Genomic DNA, 13,463 nt, shown 5'->3' with positions numbered 1-13,463 from the left:
AGTTCTAGATATGAGTTTGGGTGAACTCCGGGAGTTGGTGATGGACAGGGAGGCCTGGCGTGCTGCGATTCATGGGGTTGCAAAGAGTCAGACACGACTGAGTGACTGAACTGAACTGAAAGTTCTAGAGATTTGCCACCCAACACGTGAACATACTTAATACTACTATACTGTGACTTAAAACTGTAAATACTTAAGTAAAAAAATAGTAAATCTTAGGTGCTTTTTTTTATAAAAGGGTTTTTAAATTTTTTTTTTATTTTGTTGAAGTATGTGGGTTTTTTGGCCAAAATAATCACATCAGGTACTATAGAACTAAAGGCATTATTTTGGTGAATAATTTATATCCTCCTTAATGTACCAATATGCCTATTTTGTAAGAAATGTAAAACACATAATGAAGGAATATAACTCAATCGCATTATTCAAAATTAAAGGATTAAGAAACCTTTCAGAGTTATTTCCTTTGTACTGAAATGTTCAATTATACCTGCTTGAGAATTTTTGTATGTAAAAATTATTACCATAAATTTACACTGTGTTTTTGAACAATGATTTTCAAACTGCATTCCATGGAGTAAAAGTTTCCATGCTTTAAGAGAACCTAAAAACCCTTTTATAATTTTATGATCTCAGCCATAGTGTTATATCAGTATAACAGACTATAAATTCTTTCTTTAGGAGACCCTGGGTCCTGCTCCTGGGTATTCCTTAGTTCAATCCATGTTTACAGAGCTGTAGTGGCATTTTCTGTAGATAAATTGACTCATTCGGCAACTGAACTTTCCTGAGAAAGATTCTGGCCCATCCTCATAAAGCATCCTGCTCAACACTTAACCAACAATGTAAACAAGTTCACTGTGGGCAGCCCTCAGAGCTAGGCTGCATTCACAGCTGCTCAATGATTGTTCAACACTCCACTGACAAACAGTGTTTAGAATGGAGCCCAAAGATTTTGCCAGTCAGTCGATTTTCTAGGCTGGAGATGCTGAGGAGATTGAGAGAAGGGAAAATGTGCCAGCTCACGTCAGGAGTGTGTTCACAGCCGGCTGTCCTCTATTTCCATCTTTACTCTGAATACCTCAACACGATCCTTGGATTTAGCCAGACTGTAGGGACTCCACTACCTACCTGGAGAGCTGGTTTAACTAACTTGAGCACGTCTTAAAATGGCCTCTGAAACAAAATATGAAATTAAGGGGAACTCCCTGGTGATCCAGTGGTTAGGGCTCTGTGATTCCACTGCAGGGAATGAAATAAATGAAAGGAATGAAATGAAGAAAACGTTGAACGGACAAGGATGAGAACACAGTTCTGTGACCCACTGTTAGAAATGTGCCCCCAATAATGTACATTTGACAGCAACCTCTGAAAAAATGAATCTTACTCCACCTAACTCTATGAACGTCAATTTCTCCTTTCCCAATTCTGCTATTAACACAAAACGAAAGCTTACTCTCTGCCAAAATTCAGCTGAACCGAATCTACTCCATTTTCCCAACCCACCAGTCAGAACCCTGTCAAAAGAGATTAGATTAGCATTAGATGACTTCACAGGGAGTTTATGCTGCAGATGGGTGACAACTTCCTCTTCGGTTTATAAATAATCTGTCTAATCTAGAATGAGCACTAAACCTGTGTTTCTCAAGGTCTTTCAGTTTCTTCACCAAGAGTCACAGCCCTGGGAGCAAGCTTCCAGGAGGGTTCTCTACACCATCGAGAAGATAAAGGTAGAGACAGTTTGAAGGAACAAACAACAGGAAATCCAGATGAATGCTTGATTACTGTTATCTCCAGCAGGGCTTCTCATGCTTTAATTACCCGGGGATCTTGTTAACATGCAGATTCTGATGCAGAAGATCTGATAGGAGCCTGAGATTCTGCATTTGCTAATAGGCTCCCAGACAGAGCTGATGGGATAGCCAAAGACCACACTTAGTGTAACAAGGTACTAAGTCTCCATGAACCAGGCTTGGAGCATTCTTGAATTGTTCTAAATGTCAAAGATACGATAAAAACAAGCACTGACCCAGGATGTAAAACAGGAGCAGCATGCTGCAGTGGAAAGGGGGCCGGGCTGGATCAGAGGACATTTGTTTTAGGCTCAGCACAGCCATGTCTTGGCTACTGGACTCTTGGTCAAACCACTTTGCTTTCTCAGGCCTCCAACTATAAAGTGAGGGGTAGGGAGCCACAGCTTAGATGACCTCAAAAGTCCTTTCTTAACCAGTGTCTGAGCCACCAGGGAAGTACCAGTGGGTTTATAGATTAATTAAATAAACTTGAGTTTAAAGAATCAGCAGGAATTCCATTTTGGGCATCATGGCAGATTAAATTTTCAAAGAAACAATCTCAATACAGAGCCTCTAAAACTGCTGGATTACTGAAAACTTCACATGCTTGGCTGAGGTGATGGAAAAGTAAGGGAAGGTCTTGGAAGAGAGAAACCAAGAAGTCAGCAAGGCACTGGAGGAGGCTTTTCCCAACTGTCTGAGCAGCAGAGCCTGAATTCAGGAGGGAACTGAGATGGGGAGAGGGAAGGAGCAGAAAAAGCTAGGGTCCCTAAAGTAACAGCCTCTAGGGGTGAACTTCCGTTAGATCACAGAAAAAGCAAGAGAATACCAGAAAAACATCTGTTTTATTGATTACGTGAAAGCCTTTGACTGTGTAGATCACAACCAGCTATGGAAAATTCTTCAAGAAATGGGAATACTAGACCACCTTACCTGCCTCCTGAGAAATCTGTATGCAGGTCAAGAAGCAACAGTTAGAACCAGACACGGAACAACAGACTGGTTCCAAATTGGGAAAGGAGTACGTCAAGGCTGTATATTGTCACCCTGCTTATTTAACTTATATGCAGAGTATATCATGCAAAATGCCGTGCTCGACGGAACACAAGCTGGAATCAAGACTGCCAGAAGAAATATCAATAACCTCAGATACACAGATGATGCCACCCTTATGGAAGAAATGAAGAACTAAAACGTCTCTTGATGAAAGTGAAAGAGAGTGAAAAAGCTGGCTTAAAACTCAACATTCAAAAAATTAAGATCATGGCATCCGGTCCCATCACTCAATTGTTTCCCTATCTATTTGCCATGAAAACAGTGAGAGACTTTATTTTTGGGGGGCTCCAAAATCACTGCAGATGGTGATTGCAGCCATGAAATTAAAAGACGCTTACCCCCTGGAAGAACAGCTATGACCAACCTGCTGCTGCTGCTGCTAAGTCACTTCAGTCGTGTCCGACTCTGTGCAACCCCATAGACAGCAGCCCACCAGGCTCCCCGTCCCTGGAATTCTCCAGGCAAGAATACTGGAGTGGGATGCCATTTCCTTCTCCAATGCATGAAAGTGAAAAGTGAAAGTGAAGTCGCTCAGTCGTGTCCGACTCTTAGCAACCCCATGGACTGTAGCCTACCAGGCTCCTCCATCCATGGGATTTTCCAGGCAAGAGTACTGGAGTGGGGTGCCATCGCCTTCTCCAATGACCAACCTAGACAGCATATTAAAAAGCAGAGACATTACTTGGCCAACAAAGGTCCATCTAGTCAAGGCTATGGTTTTTCCAGTGGTCATGTATGGATGTGAGAGTTGGATCATAAAGAAACTTGAGCGCTGAAGAATTGATGCTTTTGAACTGTTATTTTGGAGAAGGCTGTTGAGAGTCCCTTAGACTGCAAGGAGAGCAAACCAGGCAACCCTATTCATATTCATTGGAAGGATTGATACTGAAGCTGAAACTCCAATACTTTGTCCATCTGATGCGAAGAACTGACTCATTTGAAAAGACCCTGATGCTGGGAAAGATTGAAGGCAGGAGGAGAAGGGGATGAGAGAGGATGAGATGGTTGGATGGCATCACCGACTTGATGGACATGAGTTTGAACAAGATCTGGAGATAGTGGGGAGCCTGGACAGGGAAGCCTGGCGTGCTGCAGTTCATGGGGTCGCAAAGAGTTGGACACGACTGAGCGACTGAACTGAGGGTGAAAATAAAAAACCACCCACCGTATCTTCCCAGAGGGATACTGCAGGACCTTGGCCCCAGGCAGGGGACATAGTAAGTCTCCTTTACAGCCTGAGACTACAAGCCTGCCTTAACACGTATTAGGGTTAGAATTCACACTACCTACTTAGCCCAGTAACACTCAGAGCAAACAAGACCAGTTCTGTCTCCCCCAATCCCAGGCACATACACATGCAAACACTTTCTGGAAAAACACTCATTAAACCGAGATCTCCAAGAATAAATTCAAAGAGGCCACCATTGAAAACCATTAAACAAATGAAGAAGTAAAATGACTAAATGAAGGTCAGTACAAGCAGCAGACCACTAGTCAAACCTGTAAAGTCTACAGTTAATTTATTTTCTGCATCTGTTCATTACAAGAATAGTGCTTAGTTTCTCAGTCGTGTCTGACTCTGCAACCCCACAAACTGTAGCCCACCAGGCTCCTCTCTTCATGGAGTTTCCTAGGCAAGAATACTGGAGTGGGTTGCCATTTCCTTCTCCAGAGGAACTTTCCAAGCCAGGGATTGAACCTGGGTCTCCTGCATTATAGGCAGATTCTTTACCATCTGACGGGCTTCCCTGGTAGCTCAGACGGTAAAGCGTCTGCCTACAATGCAGGAGATCCGGGTTAGATCCCTGGGTGGGGAAGATCCCCTGGAGAAGGAAATGGGAACCCACTCCAGTACTCTTGCCTGGAAAATCCTATGGACCAAGGAGCCCGGTAGGCTACAGTCCATGGGGTCGCAGAGAGTCGGATACGACTGAGCGACTTCACGTCACTTTACCATCTGAGCCACCAGGGGAAGCCTGATCATTACAAGAATTAAAGAAAATAGGACATCAAAAACACAAAAGATCAGACTTTTATAAAAAAATGATCAAGGCAGCTGTAAGTGAACCAAATGAAATTAGGAATTTAAAAATATAGTAAGTGAAATTAGTTAATTCCTTGGGTGTCCAGTGGTTAGGACTCGGCACTTTTACTGCCAAGGAAGGGCCTGAGTTCAACCACTGGTTGGGGAACTAAGATCCCATAAGCCACACAGGGAAGCCAAAAACAGGAAAAAAAAAAAAAAAGTGAAATTAAAACCTTAGTGCAAATTAGGCAACTAGTGAAAAAGTAAGTGGTAAGATGGATTTAAATAAACTACATGCAACACAGAAAAATCAAGATACATATGAAACAGTTGTTATGAGAGATCAGGGGCTTAAGGAGTGACAAGAAGCAATATTTCCTGAGCTGAAGATCTAGCTACAAATTTTCCAAAACTATTTCAGCTTGAGGAGCCCCAACTAGCAGAGATGAACCGAAGGAAGCGTCTATGCAGACAAACAGCAAAACAGTACAAAGAAAAGACCTTACAAGCAGCCAGAGAAAGGGCAGATTCCTAACAATGAGACTTGAACAACAGGGGTGTGTTGCAGGCTAATCTCCCCAAATAGAAGGTGGCCCCCTACAAAGCTCCATGGAAACCTGTTCAGTCTTGTGTTATGGCAACAGTCTGGGTCAACAAGGCTTGGACCCCAGTGTCTTAATCATGCCAGAGAAAGTGCTGGCAAGCCCCTAACCATGTTTACAGATACACAGACCCTGCCCTCATCCACTGTGTCATGCAGACTCAAGTTCCAGGCTGAGACAGCCCCTGAGCAAGCCAGGGGAGGGGCCAGGCCAACCCATGGCACTAAAGTTGCATGGGACCTGGAGAGCAAGGCTCCATCACAGCATAACAACCCCTCTGTATCCTGGCCCTCAGTCACCCCACGGGGCCCAGGCTCCTCCTGAAGTGTGAAGCCTGACCCTGCTGGGGGCTAAGAGCCACACCCAGAGGGCAGGGCACACAGGTTACTGATCTATCTGTACTTTGTTGGGTCTTCTCTCCCCCATCCAATGTTGCTCCAACAAGTCGCATGCATATTACAGGATCTTCAAAATGCTGAGAGAATTAAACAACCAGCAAAATTGATTTTCAAAACAAGGGCCATATAGGGACATGTTCAGGCAGACAAAAACAAACATACTTTACTATCATCAGACCCCCATCATCAGGGGAACTCCTCAAGGACATTCTTCAGGAGAGAGAAAATTCTGTAGGGAAGACACATGCAAGAAGGAATGCCAAGACAATGAAAGATATGCATGTAAACTATACATGTATTAATGAGACAATGATACTGTCTGATTAAAATATAGATTGCAAATACTGGACAATAGCAGACTATAATTTAAAATGGGACAAAAGGAGCTAAGTGTCCCAAGGTCCTTATATTGTTAGGAAGGAGAGTAAAGAGAATGATTGGCCTCAGACCTTAGTTCAGTTCAGTCGCTCAGTGACCTTAGTTTTCTGAATGTTGAGCTTTAAGCCAGCTTTTTCACTCTCCTCTTTCACTTTCATCAAGAGGCTTTTTAGTTCCTCTTTACTTTCTGCCATAAGGGTGGTGTTATCTGCATATCTGAGGTTATTGATATTTCTCCCAGAAATCTTGATTCCAGCTTGTGCTTCTTCCAGCCCAGCGTTTCTCATGATGTACTCTGCATGTAAGTTAAATAAGCAGGGTGACGATATACAGCCTTGACGTATTCCTTTTCCTATTTGGAACCAGTCTGTTGTTCCATGTCCAGTTCTCACTGTTGCTTCCCGACCTGCATACAGATTTCTCAAGAGGCAGGTCAGGTGGTCTGGTATTCCCATCTCTTTCAGAATTTTCCACAGTTTATTGTGATCCACACAGTCAAAGGCTTTGGCAGACCTTAAGTTAAACATAAATGTTAAAATTTCAAGGAAAAGCACTAGAAAAACCAGAAACAGAATATATAACTTCCACATTCTTCAGGAAAAATGAAAGGGAACAAAGGGATCTTGCTAGTTAATCCAAGAAAAGGAAAAAATAAGATAAAAAAGTAAAAATGATTCCAAATATATCTGCAATATTAACAAATATAAGTGGGCCAATCTGTGAAGAAATATCAGAAAGAATAAAAAGTTCAACTACAAACTACAAGAAATAAGCTTAAAATCTAAGGATAAGAAAAGATGAAAGTAAAAGAATGAAAACATATATAATGCAAACAACCCAAAGAAAATATAGCTATATTAATAGCAGACAAAATAGAAAAAAATTATTACTAGATGGAGTTCATTGTATGTTGATGAAAAACTTAATTTGCTAAGACATCAATTCTAAGGTTAAGTAGACTTAATAACATACCCTGAAAATAGTTACAGTGAAGTTGATAGAAATACAAAATGAACTTAGCATCATGAACCCTCTCTCAATCAGAAAAATAATTCATTAAGGAAATAAAAGATCTAAACAATTAATAAGCTTAATGTTAATACATACACAGGATATTGTAACAATATTAATATAAATCTATCTTCAACATCCTATTGAATATTTGTGAAAACTGACTACATATTGTTATAATACAAAATTTCAAACTATTATACAGACCTTATTCACTGAGCACAGATTAACAAATTAAAAGAAGATAATTTAAAAATCTTATGAAGTTGGAAAATCTGAAGTTGGAAATGTTAAATATCTGATGAGTAAAAAATGATACCACAACAGTATTTAGGGGAAAAAAAGCAATGAATTCATTAAATGATCATTTCCATTTTACATCATTTAAAAAACCATACAGCAAACACACTCAAAATCCATTTGTGTGTAGATTCTGGTGTCTTTTTAAATGGTAGCCACTTTGGAAGAAGTTAAATTGAGACAGTAAGAAGGGAATAAGGTGACAGGTATTTCCAGTAAAGCCAATGTAAATTTTAAGTTAACCAAAAAATTTGCAACATTTATTTTTACTCTGTTTTTTGGTTATGTAAGAAAAATAAATCCTATTTCTTTACATCATAGTTATGTCAATTTCTCTCAGCCCATCAGTGTTCCTGGTGGCTAATTGAGTGCTGATTCTGAGTTTATTTTCGACACCTGGCAAACTCCACAGAGGTATGAAAGGAACAGGATGAACAGTCTTTAAAATGAATGATTAAACCAGACTATAACAAATCAGTTTTCCCTCTCAGCAATTATTTTTAGTATAACAAATACAGACACACTGACAAACATATTAAGTAACAGATTTTATATCAGGCAAGAAATTTAACATCAGCATAACCAAGAGAATTATGCACAGATAGAATGTTTGAAGCAAAGCTGAAATCTGAGATATGCCTGTAAAATGATGAATGTAATTTGTGAGCCCAATATAGTATTCATGATCGTCATGTTTTAGCCTGGAAGGACAGCTTTCAAGCCACAGCTAAGTAATTTGTTCTGAAACTGTAGACAGAAAACTGACTCTCTCCCAGTAGGGACAAGCCTCAACTGTCTCAATTTCTCTATCACCTTAAAAGAAAATAGCTGTGGTCCCACCACACCACTCCTAGACCTGAAGATAAAAAATATGTAACAATTAGCTTACTCCATCCTAAAGGAGATCAGTCCTGGGTGTTCATTGGAAGGACTGATGCTAAAACTGCTACTCCAATACTTTGGCCACCTGATGCGAAGAGCTGACTCATTTGAAAAGACCCTGATGCTGGGAAAGATTGAGGGCAGGAGGAGAAGGGGACGACAGAGGATGAGATGGTTGGATGGCATGACCAACTGGATGGACATGAGTTTGAGTGAACTCTGGGAGTTGGCGATGGACAGGGAGGCCTGGCATGCTGTGGTTCATGGGATTGCAAAGAGTCGGACACAACTGAGCAACTGAACTGAACTGAAATCCTGAAATAGAAATATCTAAATAGTGGTAGTTTGTAGAATTCCCTCGTATGTTAACCCACTATACACATCTACCATTCCCAACAATTCCAAGACATGTGAACTGTCTTTAGATTTTTACATTTATCTTCATTAACACATGCAAAGGACATTTCAGAACACCAGTGAGATCAATATGGTTTCTTCCATCTAAGTCTTAACCAGAAGAACAGAGTATTTAGTTTGAATAGCCAATTAGCTCTTTGTTTTCTAATAGTGAAAACTACCCAAAGCTTTACTTTAAAGCATCATCAATAATTGATACCACTCTACCGCTGTTTAAACCGGAAACCTGAGAGTGGGACTGCTGTTTAGCAAGTAAAAATACAGGACAACAGTTAAGTTGGAACTTCAGATAAGTTACAAAAATTTTTTCGTACAAGTATGTACCACATATCACATGACATACTGGAAGATTTTTCACTGTTCACCTGAAATTCGAATTTAACTGGGCGTCCTGTATTTTACCAGACAACTCTAAGCTAGAATTCTCCCTCTGTTACCTCTCACATGCAGTCCATCCCAACAAGGCTTATCGATTCTCCCTCCTAAAAACATCTAAAATCCATCCACTTTTCTCCATTTCTTCTGCCATCACATTGGTCTAAGCCACCAATCTAAGAATTTCCCAACTGCCTCTCTGCTTCTACTTTTGTAGAAATACCACTTTCTCTAAAAGTATCAGCATTAACTTTATACTAAGAGAAATAAAAGCTAACTTCAAGTTTCCCCTTTCCGGGTCATTATTGAGTAGCTGAATAGCAGCAACCTAAACTCTCTTAAGCAGCATCAGAGGGACCCATGAAATCGCAGCTCTGAAGAGTGAGGACTTTTCAGGGGTGATCTCTGAAACAGCTCCAAGGAAAGTAGCAGTTCTCTTGGGTGTGTCCAAGTCAATGACCTCTATCAATCATCTTGCTAAATGGTGTTTATTGCTACAAAGAGATAAGCTAAGAAAATCTGTGCAGCCACAAGTAAATCAGTAGTTCAATAAAGCTGGTTTAAAACACTCTTGTCTTTCAGAAAGAATTCCAAGATTTAGAAAGAGACTGCTTGATTGTGAGATATTCCTGTCCTTCAAACTGCTATTCTAAGAAACCATCCTGGTTAGTGTGCCCATCAACCCAAGGTTGCAAAGCCACAGAGCAGAGCACTAGAGAATTTAGGTAGTCGGTAAGTAAGAGGCAAGTGAAAAAACTGTGGCACTGACTTTTTCACATTACCGATGCTCAAGAACAGTTGCCACCTCCTGACTAATGAATAATAAGTATTTTGGTTGTTCGAGCTACAGAGAGCGCAGCTAACCTGTCATGCTGCGTGATCAATGGATAGCAACAAAGCGGATTATACAGAGAAATGCCAGTGCAGACTTTAAAGATTTGTGTGATACTGCAGAGCTGTACCAGCTAACCAAATTAAACACAAATTACTGCCATGGAAGTAACTGGCAGAAAACAGGTTTCCCTGTATATCAAAGAGGCCCCTGGAATTGTTACAAATGACTCTTAGATCATAGAACACGATGGCAATTCAAGTGTTTCAAAGTTCTTACAATGTAAATTTGAACATTCATCTATTTAATACAGAATACCCAGTCTTAATGTGGTTGGCACTGAACAAAGAAACTATTCAAGCTGTCGCCACATGAAACAAGCATTCAAAGGGGAAGTCAGAACAGCCTCTTATGAGAGTGAGTTCCTTTATTGAGGATCCAGTTATTATTATTCAATAAACAAGCCTTTCTGTGGATAAAACCTAATGATGCCACCAAAATCGTTCTTGGAAGCCCCATCCAAGATACAGCTTTTGGTATGTCTTCTTCCCTACAGTGGAAAATAGAATTTCAGCCTCCGGACACCCAGGCAGAGGCGGGTGGAAATTAGCAATTGGAAAGAGGTATGAATGGTTGCACCGGGTCCAGTCAATCTCTAGAAAAAGAAGCATGGATGCTGCAAGAACAGGTAACCCTTAACGCCTGCACTTGTATTTCATGTATAATGTTTTGTGGGTCTCCACTGATCACACAACGTGACAAGCTGGCAGCACTTACGGCTCCACGACCAAAATACGTGTAAAACGATTCATTCCCAGTTTCTGTCGGCACCTGGGACCAGCAAGCTGTTTCCGTCACACGAAATACACTGGAAACTGGCTTACAGCAGAAGTGAGCTTATAAAGGGCTTCCCTTGGAGAAACCGAGGATCAGAAACTCTGAATCCTAACTGCTCTGAGACCATTTCAGCCTCCGCCCGCGGGACCCCGAATCCCCCCGGGATGCGCTTTCACAAGCACTCATAAGAAGGTCCACTGCTCGGCGGAGGACGTCTGGGGCGCGGGGGAGCTGGACGCCGGCTTTTCTCTGAATAAGGCCGCTCTTTGAGGCTCTCTCCCGGCCCAGGAGGGCAGAGAGCGGCCCGGGCATATGCTTTGGGGCTGAACTTGGGATGGGAGCACCTGCGTCTGCCCCGCGGGCGGGTGGTCGCCAACCCGCGCGGTGTCGCCCGAGCGAACAGCCCGGGACCGAGTGCGGAGATCCGATGCCCGGGACCGGGGGAAGAGGGCCCGCCGAGCCCGCTTACACCCCGCTCCCACCCACCCTCCGACCCCTGACCCCTTCCGGGTGAGCCGGGCCGCGGCGGCGGGACCCGCGTGGCCGCCCGGGCTTGGGGTTCCGGCGCGGGATGGGCCCGGCCCGGCACCCGCTCCTGCTCCGCGGTCCCGGCGGCGGCCCGGCCTCTGCGCTCCCCGGCGGGCGCTCACCTCTCCCTGGAGTAGAGCTGCAGCTGCTGCTCGCGCTGCCTCTTCCGGGTGAACGCCATGGAGGGCGGGCGGGGCGCGCGGCTCCAGCTCGGGTTCCGCGGCCGCCGCCGCCGGCCGAGAGGTTGGGAGCCCGGGAGGCGGGCCGGGCACAGCGGGCCTGCGGGCCCCACGAGGAGAGCGCGCCTGCGGCCTGGCGTCCCGAGCCCGCGCTCAGCGCCGCATCCCCGCCGCGTGGGGCCTCGGCCGTGACTCAGGTCGGAGGAGGGGCGGGCGCTCGCCCGAGGCGCCCAGGACCCAGGGCCCGGCCTGGGGTCCGTCCCTCCGCCCCAAATCGCCGCCCCGCGGCTCCATTTCACTGCTTTTCCTCATGAAGACGGAAGCCCACCCTGAACTAAGTCAGCGTGTGGGCCACGGAGGTTCTAAATAACATTTGAGTCTTTAATTGAAATAACTAGTCACATGATTCTCTTTTTGCTAACAGCTGTGTTTGAGATGCAACTTACACGCGAAACAATTCAGCCATTTAGAGTGTACCAATCAGTGGTTTTTAGTATATTCACAGATATGTCCAACTATTCGTGCAGCTGAAATCCAGCAGGACCCTGGAGGGAGGGGGCAGGGTGGCTCCTGGCTACAAAAGCCTTTCTGGGTCCCTGTTTATGTTTGAAGAAAAATGCTTTAGTCTCCTAGGCCTTCCCTGAGTTCCCAAGGGCAGCTTCATGCAGTTACTAACCAGGGCAGAGGGAAGCAGAGACGAAGGGAAAGCAGTCCAACACGGTGCAGAGCAGAGTCCTAGCTCCTCCTCAGGATGAAGCCAGTGCAGCTGAGCTCTGCTACCCGGATAAGGCCCCCGGATCAGGGGGACGATGCTAACTTCTGGCTGCCCACAGGACTTCCCTCTTCCCTCACCACCAAACAATGAGAAGAAAGGCAAACACCCTTCCTCCCACAGCCCACATTTTGCCTATGAACACTCTTCCCTGAAACCCACTTGGTCTAGAAATAGATGCTCTGAGTTCAGAAGAGAGTCACCTCGGCTGGAAAAAAGGCCAGAAAACAGCTTGCAAGTTTACTTCATTCAGTTAAACATTAGCGACTGATGTGACCCTGCTGATGGAGAGTGACAAAGATTCCCTGCCGGAGCGAACTCCAGCCTTGCCACTTTGAGCCTTCCTCTCCACCAGGCCTTGGCCTAGAAAACCACAGACTCTCAGATCAGATCAGATCAGATCAGTCGCTCAGTCGTGTCCGACTCTTTGCGACCCCATGAATCGCAGCACGCCAGGCCTCCCTGTCCATCACCAACTCCTGGAGTTCACTCAGACTCATGTCCATCAAGTCAGTGATGTCATCCAGCCATCTCATCCTCTGTCATCCCCTTCTCCTCCTGCCCCCAATCCCTCCCAGCATCAGAGTCTTTTCCAATGAGTCAAGTCTTCACATGAGGTGGCCAAAGTACTGGAGTTTCAGCTTTAGCATCATTCTTTCCAAAGAAATCCCAGGGCTGGTCTCCTTCAGAATGGACTGGTTGGATCTCCTAGCAGTCCAAGGGACTCTCAAGAGTCTTCTCCACCACCACAGTTCAAAAGCATCAATTCTTCAGTGCTCAGCTTTCTTCACAGTCCAACTCTCACATCCATACATGACCACAGGAAAAACCATAGCCTTGACTAGACGAACCTTTGTTGGCAAAGTAATGTCTCTGCTTTTGAATATGCTATCTAGGTTGGTCATAACTTTCCTTCCAAGGAGTAAGCGTCTTTTAATTTCATGGCTGCAGTCACCATCTGTAGTGATTTTGGAGCCCAGAAAAATAAAGTCTGACACTGTTTCCACTGTTTCCCCATCTATTTGCCATGAAGTGGTGGGACCAGATGCCATGATCTTCGTTTTCTGAATGTTGAGC

At 44.0% G+C, this 13,463-nt stretch overlaps 1 protein-coding gene across 1 annotated transcript in view; it reads right to left on the bottom strand.

Moving 5' to 3' along the window:
• The window catches only part of NSMAF (neutral sphingomyelinase activation associated factor), a 66,440-nt gene extending 54,587 nt beyond the window's left edge, over positions 1 to 11,853 (bottom strand). Inside the window, 1 exon segment of the mRNA XM_070382371.1 lies at positions 11,558 to 11,853. Within this exon segment, the coding sequence (XP_070238472.1) occupies positions 11,558 to 11,616 (59 nt within the window). The 5' untranslated portion in view covers positions 11,617 to 11,853.
• Positions 11,854 to 13,463: the final 1,610 nt, after the last annotated feature.

The sequence above is a fragment of the Bos mutus genome, chromosome 14, assembly GCF_027580195.1.
Source record: "Bos mutus isolate GX-2022 chromosome 14, NWIPB_WYAK_1.1, whole genome shotgun sequence".
NCBI lineage: Eukaryota > Metazoa > Chordata > Mammalia > Artiodactyla > Bovidae > Bos > Bos mutus.
This window is presented reverse-complemented; position numbering and strand designations above follow the sequence as displayed.